The sequence below is a fragment of the Acipenser ruthenus genome, chromosome 59 (assembly GCF_902713425.1).
Source record: "Acipenser ruthenus chromosome 59, fAciRut3.2 maternal haplotype, whole genome shotgun sequence".
NCBI lineage: Eukaryota > Metazoa > Chordata > Actinopteri > Acipenseriformes > Acipenseridae > Acipenser > Acipenser ruthenus.
The window spans coordinates 3,920,707-3,939,939 of record NC_081247.1 but is presented as its reverse complement, the minus strand read 5'-3'; the positions used below and the strand labels follow the sequence as shown (position 1 = coordinate 3,939,939).

At 50.6% G+C, this 19,233-nt stretch overlaps 1 protein-coding gene across 2 annotated transcripts in view; it reads left to right on the top strand.

Annotated features, from left to right (window-relative positions):
- LOC117410069 (C-Jun-amino-terminal kinase-interacting protein 4) overlaps positions 1 to 18,811 on the top strand; it is a 79,653-nt gene extending 60,842 nt beyond the window's left edge. Inside the window, exons 22-28 of one of the 2 annotated variants that reach the window (XM_059018323.1) lie at positions 7,164 to 7,231; positions 8,649 to 8,800; positions 10,336 to 10,507; positions 13,710 to 13,823; positions 15,075 to 15,191; positions 15,434 to 15,520; positions 16,883 to 18,811. In XM_059018323.1, coding sequence (XP_058874306.1) covers positions 7,164 to 7,231; positions 8,649 to 8,800; positions 10,336 to 10,507; positions 13,710 to 13,823; positions 15,075 to 15,191; positions 15,434 to 15,520; positions 16,883 to 16,971 — 799 coding nt within the window. In that variant the 3' untranslated portion in view covers positions 16,972 to 18,811. Of the gene's footprint in view, positions 1 to 7,163; positions 7,232 to 8,648; positions 8,801 to 10,335; positions 10,564 to 13,709; positions 13,824 to 15,074; positions 15,192 to 15,433; positions 15,521 to 16,882 lie in introns of those variants that run through there. The other variant, XM_059018321.1, reaches the window with a different exon arrangement.
- Positions 18,812 to 19,233: the final 422 nt, after the last annotated feature.

Here is a 19,233-nt window from a genome sequence, read left to right as displayed (position 1 = left end):
GCTCCTCTATTGTGATTGGAGTGTCGAATGGGTTTTTATCATTTTTAATGGTTGTTTCTAATCTATTTAGTTGTTTAAGTATTGCAGTTTGTTCTGAATTTTAGATGTTTTAAAAAAACGTTGGTAAAGTCTTTCAAATTAATTTTTCCAAATACTGCCGTTTTAGATCGCCAATTCTTTGTTATTTTTGGAGTGTTCAGACTTTTTAATAAAGTTTTGATCAGTTGATTCTTCCATCTGGGTTCATTTGTTTGGACACATGACCCTCTTTGCTGTTTCTCAGGAGGTATGTGTGGTGTTTGAGTGCTTGGCAGCAGCTGAGTTGGAATTCCCTATGATTGGCTTCCTGTGTTTCTGGTTTGTTGTCTGAGATGTTTTCTGGCTGATTTACACTCACTGTCAAACCATTTCTCTCCAGGTTTGTTTTGTGTGTTTTATTTTTTGTGTTTATTGTTCGGAGATTTGATTCAAATATGTTATTACAATTTTTGATAGCCAAATGTATTCCTGGTTGTTTTGCTATTGTGTTGATTGGAAGCTGTTTAACATGCTTTCTCTGTCAGCACTGAGGAGAGTTTTCTTGTCTTCAGTGCTTGTCTTTGTCCAGTTGTGAGTCTGAGGTTGACCAGTTTGGTGGGAGGGCTCAGATCTCGAGGGGCTGCTCTGAGCTTTTCAGGTACAGGGTTATTTCAGGTGTCTGTAAATGAACACTCTCTGGAGATCTTGAAAACCCTCCTCCCTGTGGTAGGGGAGTCTGAGGGTGGCATGTAAACTGTGCACAGATATTCATCTAGATTAGTAGATAGAATTTCTCCTTTAATTTTGAGCCATGGGTATGTCTCGCCTCTCTTTACTGGGGAAACAGTTTGTGAGCTCCCCTTTGTACACACAATGATGCCCCCTGAGTCGCTGCCACACTTGATCTGGGGGTTTCCAGGGAGGGCACTATCGGCTCCCTGTAGCCGCTGGGACAGTGTGTGGACACGTCTGCACGACTCTGTGTTTCATGGAGAATGATTATGTCTATGTTATTTACATTATTTACAAATTTACTTTTAATTTCAAAGGTTGAGGCATACAGACCCTGAATATTCCAGCTACTAATTCTGAACGTTCCTATTGTAAAGTTACAGTTCACATTTAAATGAGATGAATTTGTGGTTTCCAATGCTTTTTTTGTTTGTTTGTTTTTTAATGTAGGGACGGATTACCTCATTATTTTTGTGCAGATAAGATTGAGGAGTTTTTTTCTCTCGTTCAGTTTTGAGGCGGCCGGGTTTCTTGCTCTGGAGGATGCTGCAGCGTGGCTGTGTTGCTGTGCGGGTCGCTGGCACTGCTCCTGCTGCAGCGTGGCTGTGTGGCTGTGCGGGTCGCTGGCACCGCTCCTGCTGCAGCGTGGCTGTGTGGCTGTGCGGGTCGCTGGCACCGCTCCTGCTGCAGCGTGGCTGTGTGTCTGTGCGGGTCGCTGGCACCGCTCCTGCTGCAGCGTAGCTGTGTGGCTGTGCGGGTCGCTGGCACCGCTCCTGCTGCAGCGTGGCTGTGTGGCTGTGCAGGTCGCTGGCACCGCTCCTGCTGCAGCGTAGCTGTGTGTCTGTGCGGGTCGCTGGCACCGCTCCTGCTGCAGCGTGGCTGTGTGGCTGTGCGGGTCACTGGCACCGCTCCTGCTGCAGCGTGGCTGTGTGGCTGTGCGGGTCGCTGGCACCGCTCCTGCTGCAGCGTAGCTGTGCAGGTCGCTGGCACCGCTCCTGCTGCAGCGTAGCTGTGTGGCTGTGCGGGTCGCTGGCACCGCTCCTGCTGCAGCGTGGCTGTGTGGCTGTGCGGGTCGCTGGCACCGCTCCTGCTGCAGCGTAGCTGTGTGGCTGTGCGGGTCGCTGGCACCGCTCCTGCTGCAGCGTAGCTGTGCGGGTCGCTGGCACCGCTCCTGCTGCAGCGTAGCTGTGTGGCTGTGCGGGTCGCTGGCACCGCTCCTGCTGCAGCGTAGCTGTGCGGGTCGCTGGCACCGCTCCTGCTGCAGCGTAGCTGTGTGGCTGTGCGGGTCGCTGGCACCGCTCCTGCTGCAGCGTAGCTGTGTGGCTGTGCGGGTCGCTGGCACCGCTCCTGCTGCAGCGTAGCTGTGTGGCTGTGCGGGTCGCTGGCACCGCTCCTGCTGCAGCGTGGCTGTGTGGCTGTGCGGGTCGCTGGCACCGCTCCTGCTGCAGCGTGGCTGTGTGGCTGTGTTGCTGTGCGGGTCGCTGGCACCGCTCCTGCTGCAGCATAGCTGTGTGGCTGTGCGGGTCGCTGGCACCGCTCCTGCTGCAGGGTGGCTGTGTGGCTGTGCGGGTCTCTGGCACCGCTCCTGCTGCAGCGTAGCTGTGTGGCTGTGTGGGTCGCTGGCACCGCTCCTGCTGCAGCGTGGCTGTGCGGGTCGCTGGCACCACTCCTGCTGCAGCGTAGCTGTGTTGCTGTGCGGGTCGCTGGCACCGCTCCTGCTGCAGCGTAGCTGTGTGACTGTGCGGGTCGCTGGCACCGCTCCTGCTGCAGCGTGGCTGTGTGGCTGTGCGGGTCGCTGGCACCGCTCCTGCTGCAACGTGGCTGTGTGTCTGTGCGGGTCGCTGGCACCGCTCCTGCTGCAGCGTAGCTGTGTGGCTGTGCGGGTCGCTGGCACTGCTCCTGCTGCAGCGTAGCTGTGTGGCTGTGCGGGTCGCTGGCACTGCTCCTGCTGCAGCGTAGCTGTGTTGCTGTGCGGGTCGCTGGCACCGCTCCTGCTGCAGCATAGCTGTGTGGCTGTGCGGGTCGCTGGCACCGCTCCTGCTGCAGGGTGGCTGTGTGGCTGTGCGGGTCTCTGGCACCGCTCCTGCTGCAGCGTAGCTGTGTGGCTGTGCGGGTCGCTGGCACCGCTCCTGCTGCAGCGTGGCTGTGCGGGTCGCTGGCACCACTCCTGCTGCAGCGTAGCTGTGTTGCTGTGCGGGTCGCTGGCACCGCTCCTGCTGCAGCATGGCTGTGTGGCTGTGCGGGTCGCTGGCACCGCTCCTGCTGCAACGTGGCTGTGTGTCTGTGCGGGTCGCTGGCACCGCTCCTGCTGCAGCGTAGCTGTGTGGCTGTGCGGGTCGCTGGCACTGCTCCTGCTGCAGCGTAGCTGTGTGTCTGTGCGGGTCACTGGTACCGCTCCTGCTGCAGCGTGGCTGTGTGTCTGTGCGGGTCGCTGGTACCACTCTGCTGGTTGCCCACGCTGGGTTGGGGCTTTGTAGGCTGTGGATCGCTGGGTTGGGGATCGCTGAGATCAGGTTCGCTGGGCTGTGGCTCCTTGTGGTCTCAGTGTCTGGGTGTTCCTGTGCACTTGCGGGTGGTTGGGTGTGCTCCTGCCCTTAGGGCATGGTTTGGCTGGGTCACGGCCCAGGTCGGTGTCTTTTGAGGACCATGGTGTGTGTGTCAGTGCTAGAGGTGCACGTGTGTGTCATTGCTAGAAATGTGAGTGTGTGTGTATGTCATTACTAAAGGTGACAGTGTGTGCGCGTGTGGCAAAGTGGTTTGCCACACCTTCACTGTCTCTGCACTGCTCTGCAGTGTGTAGATAATCAGGCTCACTGCTCAGGCTCTCTCTCTGTCTCTTTCTGGGCTTCACTATTTTCTTTTTGCCTGCATTCTGTCTTGCTTTCCTTACTCTTTAATCATTTCCCTCATTTTGTGCAGTTTCTTTATTTTCTCCCAGGATTATTTTTAATTGGGATTCCTGGTCTAAGTGTTGGAAGCCAGGAACCCTGCTGATGAATTTGTTGTATTTGCTGCATTCTAGAGCAAAGTGTTTCTCTGTTTCTACCTCCCCACAATCGCACTGCCCACACAGGCACCTGTCTCTTAGTTTCCAGGTCTGCCTGTGTTGGCCAGTTACCACCTCAAGATTGCCGTCTCTCAGTCTGTGTTTTGTGTGGCGGTCGCTCAGTCTGTGTTTTGTGTGGCGGTCGCTCAGCCTGTGTTTTGTGTGGCGGTCGCTCAGCCTGTGTTTTGTGTGGCGGTCGCTCAGCCTGTGTTTTGTGTGGCGGTCGCTCAGCCTGTGTTTTGTGTGGCGGTCGCTCAGCCTGTGTTTTGTGTGGCGGTCGCTCAGCCTGTGTTTTGTGTGGCGGTCGCTCAGCCTGTGTTTTGTGTGGCGGTCGCTCAGCCTGTGTTTTGTGTGGCGGTCGCTCAGCCTGTGTTTTGTGTGGCGGTCGCTCAGCCTGTGTTTTGTATGGCGGTCGCTCAGCCTGTGTTTTGTATGGTGGTCTCTCAGTCTGTGTTTTGTATGGCGGTCGCTCAGCCTGTGTTTTGTATGGTGGTCTCTCAGCCTGTGTTTTGTCAGGATCTGCCTCAGTTTGGGATATTTTATTTCAGTTAAATATTCAGCTAGGGAATAATTTCTGTTTAGCATTCTGTAGCATTCTAGTTTATTTTGTTTTTTAATTTGGTCTGTCCAATAGTTCATACAATTTTGTTTCCTGAGCTGAGGTGGGTGTGTTTTGCCCCGGCTGGTGTGAAGCTCTGTGATATCAGTATGGCTCTGAGGTGGGTGTGTTTTGCCTGGCTGGTGTGACGCTCTGTGATATCAGTATGGCTCTGAGGTGGGTGTGTTTTGCCCCGGCTGGTGTGAAGCTCTGTGATATCAGTATGGCTCTGAGGTGGGTGTGTTTTGCCCCGGCTGGTGTGAAGCTCTGTGATATCAGTATGGCTCTGAGGTGGGTGTGTTTTGCCCCGGCTGGTGTGACGCTCTGTGATATCAGTATGGCTCTGAGGTGGGTGTGTTTTGCCCTGGCTGGTGTGAAGCTCTGTGATATCAGTATGGCTCTGAGGTGGGTGTGTTTTGCCCTGGCTGGTGTGAAGCTCTGTGATATCAGTATGGCTCTGAGGTGGGTGTGTTTTGCCCCGGCTGGTATGAAGCTCTGTGATATCAGTATGGCTCTGAGGTGGGTGTGTTTTGCCCCGGCTGGTATGAAGCTCTGTGATATCAGTATGGCTCTGAGGTGGGTGTGTTTTGCCTGGCTGGTGTGAAGCTCTGTGATATCAGTATGGCTCTGAGGTGGGTGTGTTTTGCCCTGGCTGATGTGAAGCTCTGTGATATCAGTATGGCTCTGAGGTGGGTGTGTTTTGCCTGGCTGGTGTGACGCTCTGTGATATCAGTATGGCTCTGAGGTGGGTGTGTTTTGCCCCGGCTGGTGTGAAGCTCTGTGATATCAGTATGGCTCTGAGGTGGGTGTGTTTTGCCCTGGCTGGTGTGACGCTCTGTGATATCAGTATGGCTCTGAGGTGGGTGTGTTTTGCCCTGGCTGGTGTGAAGCTCTGTGATATCAGTATGGCTCTGAGGTGGGTGTGTTTTGCCTGGCTGGTGTGACGCTCTGTGATATCAGTATGGCTCTGAGGTGGGTGTGTTTTGCCTGGCTGGTGTGAAGCTCTGTGATATCAGTATGGCTCTGAGGTGGGTGTGTTTTGCCTGGCTGGTGTGAAGCTCTGTGATATCAGTATGGCTCTGAGGTGGGTGTGTTTTGCCCCGGCTGGTGTGAAGCTCTGTGATATCAGTATGGCTCTGAGGTGGGTGTGTTTTGCCCCGGCTGGTGTGAAGCTCTGTGATATCAGTATGGCTCTGAGGTGGGTGTGTTTTGCCCTGGCTGGTGTGACGCTCTGTGATATCAGTATGGCTCTGAGGTGGGTGTGTTTTGCCCTGGCTGGTGTGAAGCTCTGTGATATCAGTATGGCTCTGAGGTGGGTGTGTTTTGCCTGGCTGGTGTGACGCTCTGTGATATCAGTATGGCTCTGAGGTGGGTGTGTTTTGCCTGGCTGGTGTGAAGCTCTGTGATATCAGTATGGCTCTGAGGTGGGTGTGTTTTGCCTGGCTGGTGTGAAGCTCTGTGATATCAGTATGGCTCTGAGGTGGGTGTGTTTTGCCTGGCTGGTGTGACGCTCTGTGATATCAGTATGGCTCTGAGGTGGGTGTGTTTTGCCCCTGCTGGTGTGAAGCTCTGTGATATCAGTATGGCTCTGAGGTGGGTGTGTTTTGCCTGGCTGGTGTGAAGCTCTGTGATATCAGTATGGCTCTGAGGTGGGTGTGTTTTGCCCTGGCTGGTGTGAAGCTCTGTGATATCAGTATGGCTCTGAGGTGGGTGTGTTTTGCCTGGCTGGTGTGACGCTCTGTGATATCAGTATGGCTCTGAGGTGGGTGTGTTTTGCCTGGCTGGTGTGACGCTCTGTGATATCAGTATGGCTCTGAGGTGGGTGTGTTTTGCCTGGCTGGTGTGACGCTCTGTGATATCAGTATGGCTCTGAGGTGGGTGTGTTTTGCCCTGGCTGGTGTGACGCTCTGTGATATCAGTATGGCTCTGAGGTGGGTGTGTTTTGCCTGGCTGGTGTGAAGCTCTGTGATATCAGTATGGCTCTGAGGTGGGTGTGTTTTGCCCCGGCTGGTGTGAAGCTCTGTGATATCAGTATGGCTCTGAGGTGGGTGTGTTTTGCCTGGCTGGTGTGACGCTCTGTGATATCAGTATGGCTCTGAGGTGGGTGTGTTTTGCCCCGGCTGGTGTGAAGCTCTGTGATATCAGTATGGCTCTGAGGTGTGGGTGTGTTTTGCCCCGGCTGGTATGAAGCTCTGTGATATCAGTATGGCTCTGAGGTGGGTGTGTTTTGCCTGGCTGGTATGAAGCTCTGTGATATCAGTATGGCTCTGAGGTGGGTGTGTTTTGCCCCGGCTGGTGTGAAGCTCTGTGATATCAGTATGGCTCTGAGGTGGGTGTGTTTTGCCTGGCTGGTGTGACGCTCTGTGATATCAGTATGGCTCTGAGGTGGGTGTGTTTTGCCTGGCTGGTGTGAAGCTCTGTGATATCAGTATGGCTCTGAGGTGGGTGTGTTTTGCTCTGGCTGGTGTGAAGCTCTGTGATATCAGTATGGCTCTGAGGTGGGTGTGTTTTGCCTGGCTGGTGTGAAGCTCTGTGATATCAGTATGGCTCTGAGGTGGGTGTGTTTTGCCCTGGCTGGTGTGAAGCTCTGTGATATCAGTATGGCTCTGAGGTGGGTGTGTTTTGCCTGGCTGGTGTGAAGCTCTGTGATATCAGTATGGCTCTGAGGTGGGTGTGTTTTGCTCCGGTGTTCTCTGTACTCTCTCTCTCTGTGTCAGTGTGTTTTATGCTTCAGTGTAAATTAACATTGTAACTCCCCCACTCCTGCAGGTACGCGCAAGGTCATGTGATCGCTGGGCTGGCCAATGGCACGCTCCTGATTTTCTGTCGGGATTCGGGTGAGTCTCTGATCCTGTCAGATTCTGTTTAATTTCATAAACATTTATACTTTAGTTTTAAAACACATTTAAACTGCAACACATTGGGGGAGTCTGTCTCTGTGTATTACACTGTGTGAGAGAGCCTGTCTCTGTGTATTACACTGTGTGAGAGAGCCTGTCTCTGTGTGTTACACTGTGTGAGTGCAGTCTGTCTCTGTGTGTTACACTGTGTGAGAGAGCCTGTCTCTGTGTGTTACACTGTGTGAGAGAGCCTGTCTCTGTGTGTTACACTGTGTGAGAGAGCCTGTCTCTGTGTATTACACTGTGTGAGAGAGCCTGTCTCTGTGTATTACACTGTGTGAGAGTCTGTCTCTGTGTGTTACACTGTGTGAGAGAGCCTGTCTCTGTGTGTTACACTGTGTGAGAGAGCCTGTCTCTGTGTGTTACACTGTGTGAGAGAGCCTGTCTCTGTGTGTTACACTGTGTGAGAGAGCCTGTCTCTGTGTGTTACACTGTGTGAGAGAGCCTGTCTCTGTGTGTTACACTGTGTGAGAGATCCTGTCTCTGTGTGTTACACTGTGTGAGAGAGCCTGTCTCTGTGTGTTACACTGTGTGAGAGAGCCTGTCTCTGTGTGTTACACTGTGTGAGAGAGCCTGTCTCTGTGTGTTACACTGTGTGAGAGAGCCTGTCTCTGTGTGTTACACTGTGTGAGAGAGCCTGTCTCTGTGTGTTACACTGTGTGAGAGATCCTGTCTCTGTGTGTTACACTGTGTGAGAGAGCCTGTCTCTGTGTGTTACACTGTGTGAGAGAGCCTGTCTCTGTGTGTTACACTGTGTGAGAGAGCCTGTCTCTGTGTGTTACACTGTGTGAGAGAGCCTGTCTCTGTGTGTTACACTGTGTGAGAGAGCCTGTCTCTGTGTATTACACTGTGTGAGAGAGCCTGTCTCTCTGTGTTACACTGTGTGAGAGAGTCTGTCTCTGTGTGTTACACTGTGTTGGAGAGCCTGTCTCTGTGTATTACACTGTGTGAGTGCAGTCTGTCTCTGTGTGTTACACTGTGTGAGAGAGCCTGTCTCTGTGTATTACACTGTGTGAGTGCAGTCTGTCTCTGTGTGTTACACTGTGTGAGAGAGCCTGTCTCTGTGTGTTACACTGTGTGAGAGAGCCTGTCTCTCTGTGTTACACTGTGTGAGAGAGTCTGTCTCTGTGTGTTACACTGTGTGAGAGAGCCTGTCTCTGTGTGTTACACTGTGTGAGTGCAGTCTGTCTCTGTGTGTTACACTGTGTGAGAGAGTCTGTCTCTGTGTATTACACTGTGTGAGTGCAGTCTGTCTCTGTGTATTACACTGTGTGAGTGCAGTCTGTCTCTGTACATTGCTGTATAACATTGACACTCAAACTCCCTGTTGCTAAACTCTCTTCCTGTTTATCAGTAGCAGGTTGGGATCTGCTGTCTCCTCGCACTCTTGCATTGGCACCACCCCCCCTGCAGCCCATTCGCTGCTCCCTGGCCGTGGGGGCGGAGCTCTGGTGTGGCTACTGGAACAGGATATACATCATTGACGCAGAGAAGGGGGTTGTGGAGGTGAGAGCAGGATCAGTGCTGTTATACAAATATCCATCAGATCAGTGCTGTTATACAAATACCCATCAGATCAGTGCTGTTATACAAATATCCATCAGATCAGTGCTGTTATACAAATATCCATCAGATCAGTGCTGTTATACAAATATCCAGCAGATCAGTGCTGTTATACAAATATCCAGCAGATCAGTGCTGTTATACAAATATCCAGCAGATCAGTGCTGTTATACAAATATCCAGCAGATCAGTGCTGTTATACAAATATCCATCAGATCAGTGCTGTTATACAAATATCCAGCAGATCAGTGCTGTTATACAAATATCCATCAGATCAGTGCTGTTATACAAATATCCATCAGATCAGTGCTGTTATACAAATATCCATCAGATCAGTGCTGTTATACAAATACCCATCAGATCAGTGCTGTTATACAAATATCCATCAGATCAGTGCTGTTATACAAATATCCATCAGATCAGTGCTGTTATACAAATACCCATCAGATCAGTGCTGTTATACAAATATCCAGCAGGGATTAGTGCTGTTATACAAATATCCATCAGATCAGTGCTGTTATACAAATATCCAGCAGATCAGTGCTGTTATACAAATATCCAGCAGGGATTAGTGCTGTTATACAAATATCCATCAGATCAGTGCTGTTATACAAATATCCGTCAGATCAGTGCTGTTATACAAATATCCATCAGATCAGTGCTGTTATACAAATACCCATCAGATCAGTGCTGTTATACAAATACCCATCAGATCAGTGCTGTTATACAAATACCCATCAGATCAGTGCTGTTATACAAATATCCAGCAGGGATTAGTGCTGTTATACAAATATCCATCAGATCAGTGCTGTTATACAAATATCCATCAGATCAGTGCTGTTATACAAATATCCATCAGATCAGTGCTGTTATACAAATATCCATCAGATCAGTGCTGTTATACAAATATCCATCAGATCAGTGCTGTTATACAAATATCCATCAGATCAGTGCAGTTATACAAATATCCATCAGATCAGTGCTGTTATACAAATATCCATCAGATCAGTGCTGTTATACAAATATCCAGCAGATCAGTGCTGTTATACAAATATCCAGCAGGGATTAGTGCTGTTATACAAATATCCATCAGATCAGTGCTGTTATACAAATATCCGTCAGATCAGTGCTGTTATACAAATATCCATCAGATCAGTGCTGTTATACAAATACCCATCAGATCAGTGCTGTTATACAAATACCCATCAGATCAGTGCTGTTATACAAATACCCATCAGATCAGTGCTGTTATACAAATATCCAGCAGGGATTAGTGCTGTTATACAAATATCCATCAGATCAGTGCTGTTATACAAATATCCATCAGATCAGTGCTGTTATACAAATATCCATCAGATCAGTGCTGTTATACAAATATCCAGCAGGGATTAGTGCTGTTATAATATCATACCGCTGGGTATTATTGCTGTTATAGTCCAGTGGTGTCTTGTACAGTGTTAAAACCACCCCACCCCCAGCTCTCGTTCCAGGTCTCCCCTCGCCCTGAGCAGCAGGTGCGCTTCCTATGCGGGACAGGAAGTGGTGTGTGGGTTTCCTGTCGGCTGGACTCGGTTCTGCGGCTGTACGAGACCCCGAGCCACCGACTCACACAGGAGCTGGAGATCGAGTCCCTGGTGTGCGCCACGCTGGGTCAGTTTCTCTACTCCTACCCCTAACCCTACCCCTACCCCTCCTCTACTCCACTCCTGCACCGACTCACACAGGAGCTGGAGATCGAGTCCCTGGTGTGTGCCACGCTGGGTCAGTTTCTCTACTCCTACCCCTAACCCTACCCCTACCCCTCCTCTACTCCACTCCTGCACCGACTCACACAGGAGCTGGAGATCGAGTCCCTGGTGTGCGCCACGCTGGGTCAGTCTCTCTACTCCTACCCCTAACCCTACCCCTACCCCTCCTCTACTCCACTCCTGCACCGACTCACACAGGAGCTGGAGATCGAGTCCCTGGTGTGTGCCACGCTGGGTCAGTTTCTCTACTCCTACCCCTAACCCTACCCCTACCCCTCCTCTACTCCACTCCTGCACCGACTCACACAGGAGCTGGAGATCGAGTCCCTGGTGTGCGCCACGCTGGGTCAGTTTCTCTACTCCTACCCCTAACCCTACCCCTACCCCTCCTCTACTCCACTCCTGCACCGACTCACACAGGAGCTGGAGATCGAGTCCCTGGTGTGTGCCACGCTGGGTCAGTTTCTCTACTCCTACCCCTAACCCTACCCCTACCCCTCCTCTACTCCACTCCTGCACCGACTCACACAGGAGCTGGAGATCGAGTCCCTGGTGTGTGCCACGCTGGGTCAGTTTCTCTACTCCTACCCCTAACCCTACCCCTACCCCTCCTCTACTCCACTCCTGCACCGACTCACACAGGAGCTGGAGATCGAGTCCCTGGTGTGTGCCACGCTGGGTCAGTCTCTCTACTCCTACCCCTAACCCTACCCCTACCCCTCCTCTACTCCACTCCTGCACCGACTCACACAGGAGCTGGAGATCGAGTCCCTGGTGTGCGCCACGCTGGGTCAGTCTCTCTACTCCTACCCCTAACCCTACCCCTACCCCTCCTCTACTCCACTCCTGCACCGACTCACACAGGAGCTGGAGATCGAGTCCCTGGTGTGCGCCACGCTGGGTCAGTTTCTCTACTCCTACCCCTAACCCTACCCCTACCCCTCCTCTACTCCACTCCTGCACCGACTCACACAGGAGCTGGAGATCGAGTCCCTGGTGTGTGCCACGCTGGGTCAGTCTCTCTACTCCTACCCCTAACCCTACCCCTACCCCTCCTCTACTCCACTCCTGCACCGACTCACACAGGAGCTGGAGATCGAGTCCCTGGTGTGCGCCACGCTGGGTCAGTTTCTCTACTCCTACCCCTAACCCTACCCCTACCCCTCCTCTACTCCACTCCTGCACCGACTCACACAGGAGCTGGAGATCGAGTCCCTGGTGTGCGCCACGCTGGGTCAGTTTCTCTACTCCTACCCCTAACCCTACCCCTATCCCTCCTCTACTCCACTCCTGCACCGACTCACACAGGAGCTGGAGATCGAGTCCCTGGTGTGCGCCACGCTGGGTCAGTTTCTCTACTCCTACCCCTAACCCTACCCCTACCCCTCCTCTACTCCACTCCTGCACCGACTCACACAGGAGCTGGAGATCGAGTCCCTGGTGTGCGCCACGCTGGGTCAGTTTCTCTACTCCTACCCCTAACCCTACCCCTACCCCTCCTCTACTCCACTCCTGCACCGACTCACACAGGAGCTGGAGATCGAGTCCCTGGTGTGCGCCACGCTGGGTCAGTTTCTCTACTCCTACCCCTAACCCTACCCCTACCCCTCCTCTACTCCACTCCTGCACCGACTCACACAGGAGCTGGAGATCGAGTCCCTGGTGTGTGCCACGCTGGGTCAGTCTCTCTACTCCTACCCCTAACCCTACCCCTACCCCTCCTCTACTCCACTCCTGCACCGACTCACACAGGAGCTGGAGATCGAGTCCCTGGTGTGCGCCACGCTGGGTCAGTCTCTCTACTCCTACCCCTAACCCTACCCCTACCCCTCCTCTACTCCACTCCTGCACCGACTCACACAGGAGCTGGAGATCGAGTCCCTGGTGTGCGCCACGCTGGGTCAGTTTCTCTACTCCTACCCCTAACCCTACCCCTACCCCTCCTCTACTCCACTCCTGCACCGACTCACACAGGAGCTGGAGATCGAGTCCCTGGTGTGCGCCACGCTGGGTCAGTTTCTCTACTCCTACCCCTAACCCTACCCCTATCCCTCCTCTACTCCACTCCTGCACCGACTCACACAGGAGCTGGAGATCGAGTCCCTGGTGTGCGCCACGCTGGGTCAGTTTCTCTACTCCTACCCCTAACCCTACCCCTACCCCTCCTCTACTCCACTCCTGCACCGACTCACACAGGAGCTGGAGATCGAGTCCCTGGTGTGCGCCACGCTGGGTCAGTTTCTCTACTCCTACCCCTAACCCTACCCCTACCCCTCCTCTACTCCACTCCTGCACCAACTCACACAGGAGCTGGAGATCGAGTCCCTGGTGTGTGCCACGCTGGGTCAGTCTCTCTACTCCTACCCCTAACCCTACCCCTACCCCTCCTCTACTCCACTCCTGCACCGACTCACACAGGAGCTGGAGATCGAGTCCCTGGTGTGCGCCACGCTGGGTCAGTCTCTCTACTCCTACCCCTAACCCTACCCCTACCCCTCCTCTACTCCACTCCTGCACCGACTCACACAGGAGCTGGAGATCGAGTCCCTGGTGTGTGCCACGCTGGGTCAGTCTCTCTACTCCTACCCCTAACCCTACCCCTACCCCTCCTCTACTCCACTCCTGCACCGACTCACACAGGAGCTGGAGATCGAGTCCCTGGTGTGCGCCACGCTGGGTCAGTTTCTCTACTCCTACCCCTAACCCTACCCCTACCCCTCCTCTACTCCACTCTCTCTGCAGGTCCCTCTCTCTACTTTCTCTCTCTCTCTCTCTCTCTCTCTCTTTCTCTCTCTCTCCTCTCTCTCACCCCTCTCTCCTCTCTCCTCTCACTCACCCCCCTCTCTCTCTCTTCGCAGGTCCCTCTCTCTCCACTCTCTCTGCAGGTCCCTCTCCTTTCTCTCTCTCTTGCTCCTCTCACTGCTCTCTCACCCCTCTCTCTCTCTCTCTCTCTCTCTCTCTCTCTCTCTCCCCTCTCTCCTCTCTCTGCTGGTTCCTCTCTCCTCTCACTCACCCCCCTCTCTCTCTCTTCGCAGGTCCCTCTCTCTCCTCTCTCTGCAGGTTCCTCTCACCTCTCACTCACCCCCCTCTCTCTCTCTTCGCAGGTCCCTCTCTCTCCACTCTCTTTCCTTTCCAGGTCTCCTCTCTCGCTCTGCTCTGCGGGCGGCTCTGGGTGGGAACAGGAAGTGGAGCCGTCTTCTCCCTCCCCCTGCGTCAAGGTGAGTAACTGACAACAATTGAAGAATGTGACATTTGGAATCTCACATGAAATACTACTGCACTGCTATTATGGCTTCCTGTAGACTTTTTTTTAGCCATATCATTTTGTAGTTTCTTTGATTACATGATGTTAAATAAAACATGCGGAATTCAGTGTCAGATAAATATATAAAGGGATCTCTGTACAAAAAGAAAGACACCTTTGTATTATATCAGTGTGATTCACGCAAACATATTTAAGTACATTTTTGTGTACATTTCAAACTGGCAGATCATACTTTCATTTAAGCCGCTGCAGAGGCACAGAACAGTTTAATTGCGTGTGTGTTGTTTTTGGTTAAAGCATATTAATTGAAATTGTATTGCGTTAAACTGAAAATGGTATCTAAGGTACATTTCATAAAAGCTTTATTTTAAATAAAGGACCTACTTCTTAGCAGACGCCCTTATCCAGAGCGACTTACAATTGTTACAAGATATCACATTATTTTTACATACAATTACATTATTTTTTACACATTATTTTTACATACAATTCCCCATTTATACAGTTGGGTTTTTACTGGAGCAATCTAGGTAAAGTACCTTGCTCAAGGGTACAGCAGCAGTGTCCCCCACCTGGGATTGAACCCACGACCCTCCGGTCAAGAGTCCAGAGCCCTAACCACTACTCCACGCTGCTGCCCTGCATATATTGTACATTGGGGAAACTAAAAGACGTTTAGCAGATCGTTTTGTGGAACATTTATGAAGCATTCGAATCAACACCTTGACATTTCCAGTAGCCCGACTCTTCAACAGCAATAATCACACTGCTGAAGACATCACCATCTGTGGAATCAGTCCGTGTTTTGGTACAAATTCTACTCGGAAGCAAAGAGAACGTGAGCTTATCTTCAAACTTAGAACTTCGGAGCATCTTGGAATGAACATTCTATTCTGACATCATCTTAACATCATCCTCAGAATTTCTGAAAATCAACACAGCTGAAGAAGGGCTTTTGTCTGAAACGTCCTGAAATAAAATATTTTTTTAATCATTTAAACATTTTGTGTACATTATTTTGATTTTATTTTTTTAATATTTTTTCTTTATATATATATATATATATATATATATATATATATATATATAAATTACCTTATTGTGCAAGACTTTATTCTTACAGATCAACCTGAATGTGACAGTCTCTCTCTCTCTCTCTCTCTCTCTCTCTCTCTCTCTTTCTCTTTCTCTCTCTCTCTCTCAGAGCCCCTCAGTGATACAAACTCTCAGACCTCCGCTATCCCATACTGCTGTCTGCCTGGTGCTCAGCTCTGTTACCATGGGCACAGAGACGCCGTCAGATTCTTCATCTCTGTGCCAGGTGCGTGTGTGTGTGTGTATATCTGTCTGTGTGTCTCCCTGCCTGTGCGTCTCCCTGCCTGTGCGTCTCCCTGTCTGTGTGTCTTGTGTGTCTGTCTCCCTGTCTGTGCGTCTCCCTGTCTGTGCGTCTCCCTGTCTGTGCGTCTCCCTGTCTGTGCGTCTCCCTGCCTGTGCGTCTGCAGTGTAGTGTTGGAGTAGCGCTGGTTGTAATCCCTCTCTGTGTCTTTGTGTGTAATTGTGCAGGCTGTGTAAACCCCTCGCTGGCTGTGGAGGGCGTGCAGACGGAGCTGGTGATGAGTGGAGGAGAGGGATACATCAACTTCAGAATCGGTGAGAAACACACAGACAAACTGCAATAGTAATTCAGACAAATGTTTCCACATTCAAACAAAGGCATTCAAACGTTTGTCTGCGAACGTGACTTCTTTCTTAGTCTCTTCCGGTCTTGTGTTTCTGATCCAGTGAAGTTCTGGATGATGAAGGCACTAATACACACCAAACGCTGGTCTGCTTGACTCAGTTTAGTTTCAATCACACTGATGAAGGCACTGGAGCCCAAACGCTGGTCTGCTTGACTCAGTTTAGTTTCAGTAACACTGTTGAAGGCACTGGAGCCCAAACGCTGGTCTGCTTGACTCAGTTCAGTTTCAATAACTCTGATGAAGGCACTGGAGCCCAAACGCTGGTCTGCTTGACTCAGTTTAGTTTCAGTAACACTGATGAAGGCACTAGAGCCCAAACGCTGGTCTGCTTGACTCAGTTCAGTTTCAATAACTCTGATGAAGGCACTGGAGCCCAAACGCTGGTCTGCTTGACTCAGTTTAGTTTCAGTAACACTGATGAAGGCACTAGAGCCCAAACGCTGGTCTGCTTGACTCAGTTTAGTTTCAATAACACTGATGAAGGCACTAGAGCCCAAACGCTGGTCTGCTTGACTCAGTTTAGTTTCAATCACACTGATGAGGCACTGGAGCCCAAACGCTGGTCTGCTTGACTCAGTTTAGTTTCAGTAACACTGATGAAGGCACTAGAGCCCAAACGCTGGTCTGCTTGACTCAGTTTAGTTTCAATAACGCTGATGAAGGCACTAGAGCCCAAACACTGGTCTGCTTGACTCAGTTTAGTTTCAATACCACTGATGAAGGCACTAGAGCCCAAACGCTGGTCTGCTTAACTCAGTTTAGTTTCAATCACACTGATGAAGGCACTAGAGCCCAAACTAGAGCTGGTCTGCTTGACTCAGTTCAGTTTCAATAACACTGATGAAGGCACTGGCGCCCTAACGCTGGTCTGCTGGACTCAGTTTAGTTTCAATCACACTGATGAAGGCACTGGAGCCCAAACGCTGGTCTGCTGGACTCAGTTTAGTTTCAATAACTCTGATGAAGGCACTGGAGCCCAAACGCTGGTCTGCTGGACTCAGTTTAGTTTCAATCACACTGATGAAGGCACTGGAGCCCAAACGCTGGTCTGCTTAACTCAGTTTAGTTTCAATAATGCTGATGAAGGCACTGGAGCCCAAACGCTGGTCTGCTTGACTCAGTTTAGTTTCAATCACACTGATGAAGGCACTTGATTGATTGATTGCATGTTTGCAGTTCCCGGTGACGACGGCGTGTTGCTGGCTGGGTGCACAGTCACTTCCTGTGCTGTAGGTGCTGTGGTGAGTAATGTCTCTTGTCTTCCTGTCAGGTGATGGGGAGGAGGGTACGGCCGATGCCATGCTGAGGAGAGCCGAGAGGAGTCACATGATCATCTGGCAAAGCCACGCCCACCTGTGACCCGGGCAAAGAACACAACTGCGGGGGGCAATTAAACAGTGTGAGGGGCAGTTTATACAACGTGGAGGCAGTTTACAAAAGAATATGAGGAACGTAAGAGAATTCCCATATTGAGAGGGTTCAGCCCATCAGAGCTCCTCCGGTTCCAAGCAGCTGATTGATCTCAGAACCTTGTCAAGTTGGGTCTTAAAGCATCCCGGGGATTCAGCATCAGCTACGTAGCTTGGTAATCCTTTGTAACCCCCAGTAACCCATCACACCCCCTCTCCACTCTCTGTGTGAAGAAGCGTCTCCTCCTCTCTGCTCAGTTCATGTCCATGTGTGTCTTTGTTCCTGGTTTCTGCCCTTGAGGTTTTGGTTTTCAGTTTAACTTTGTCCACTCTACAACGCTACAGTTTAAACATGCCCCCTGCCCCTCTCCCCGAGGTGAGGCTGTGTGAGTTTGATATTAAACTGATTCAGCCGCTGCACTGACAGAGTGTGAAGAAAATAACCTTGCAATCCGGAGGGATGGCACTGCCCCGGACAGGGGGGCTGATACCCCAACAGTGACTCTACCACCCAGGGGTAACATCATGGAATTCAATACCCCAAACAGGGCAGAACTGGAAGGCAATTTTATGCCACAGGGAGAGAACAACCATAGACTGGAATTTATTACCCTAGGGGTGGAACCAAGTGGAATTCAATCCGGACCGGAAGAGTTTAATACCCCAGAGTGCAACTGAATGGAATGGAATTGATTGCCTAATACCCAGCAGGGCAGTATCTAATGGAGGCACACTGTCGGGGTACTCAGGGGTGTGTTTGTGTGATTTGATTGTTTGTTGGTTTTTAATGTTCTTGGAGTTTTAGGATGCTGCTGTTTCTCTACCTCCCTGCCTTACTTCAATGTGAATTATGTTTACACTAGAAGTCTTTCTCAGTGTCTTCAATGTGAATTCAAAGACTAACGTTTCCACTAGAAGTCTTTCTCAGCATCTTCAGGTGTTGGACTACATTGAGAGACTCAATTCGGCACTATTTAGTGTTTAATAGTTCTGGATGCAAGGAAGAATGAAATAGAACAGGAGAGAAATAATTAGAATGTGTTATTATTATTAGTTTATTTAGCAGACGCCTTTATCCAAGGCGACTTACAGAGACTAGGGTGTGTGAACTATGCATCAGCTGCAGAGTCACTTACAACTACGTCTCACCCGAAAGACGGAGCACAAGGAGGTGAAGTGACTTGCTCAGGGTCACACAATGAGTCAGTGGTTGAGGTGGGATTTGAACCGGAGACCTTCTGGTTACGAGCCCCTTTTCTTTAACCACTGGACCACACAGCCTCCTAGCCTCCTCTATACTTTCATGTATGAATGAGAGAGAAAAAGCAAAAAAGAACAAAAGAACAAAAAATTAGGTCATGAAGACAACAAAAAAGAGAGAAGGAAGAAAAGTGAGTTAAAGACAGAAAAGAGAAAAGAGAACAATAAACAATTCAGGAATCCTTAAAAAATCCCTGGCTCCCTCAGTCTCTCTGGCTTGAACCCATTTCTCTCTCTCTCTCTCTCTCTCTGTCTCTCTCTCTCTCACTCTGTCTCTCTCACTCTGTCTCTCTCTGTCTCTGTCTCTCCTCTGTCTCTCTCTCTCTCTCTCTGTCTCTCTCTCTCTCTCTCTCTCTCTCTCTCTCTCTCTCTGCTCCTCGTACTCTCAGGGACCCTTTTTAACGAAACACATCCTGTACATAGCTGCAGCTGTGAATCCGGTTTCCTTGGAAACAAGCTGTCGGGGATTGAAAGCCGTGTGCAAATAAACACAGCTCTTTATATTAAAACTGAGTTTGTTGAATCACAAAGTTTGCCTCGTGAGTTCTTTGCACGTCCCTGTGGCAGTGTGCCCCGCCCCTGTGTGTACTTTGTGTTCTGTTGCGTTAATGTTGGTGTATAGGTATTGGAGCACGGGATATAAATGGGTCTGTGTAGCACGAGTGATTTCAAATATATATTTGTATTTAGACATGAGGATGGCACAATCACTTCACGTGCAGATTATCAGGGGTATTTGTATGTGAGCACAGGGAAGGGCACAAATTAGTTCACCTGCAGATGTACCGAGATTCCAAATTGAATGCAGTCGAGTCTCGGTACACCTGCATAAAAGATGCAGTGTTTCACTCACTCGGTGTTCAGGGCGAGAGAACGGGAGACAAAGTCAGGAGTAAGCTTTAAATAATAATACAATTAGAATTGCCATACGTGCTGAATTAGATCAGCGTGA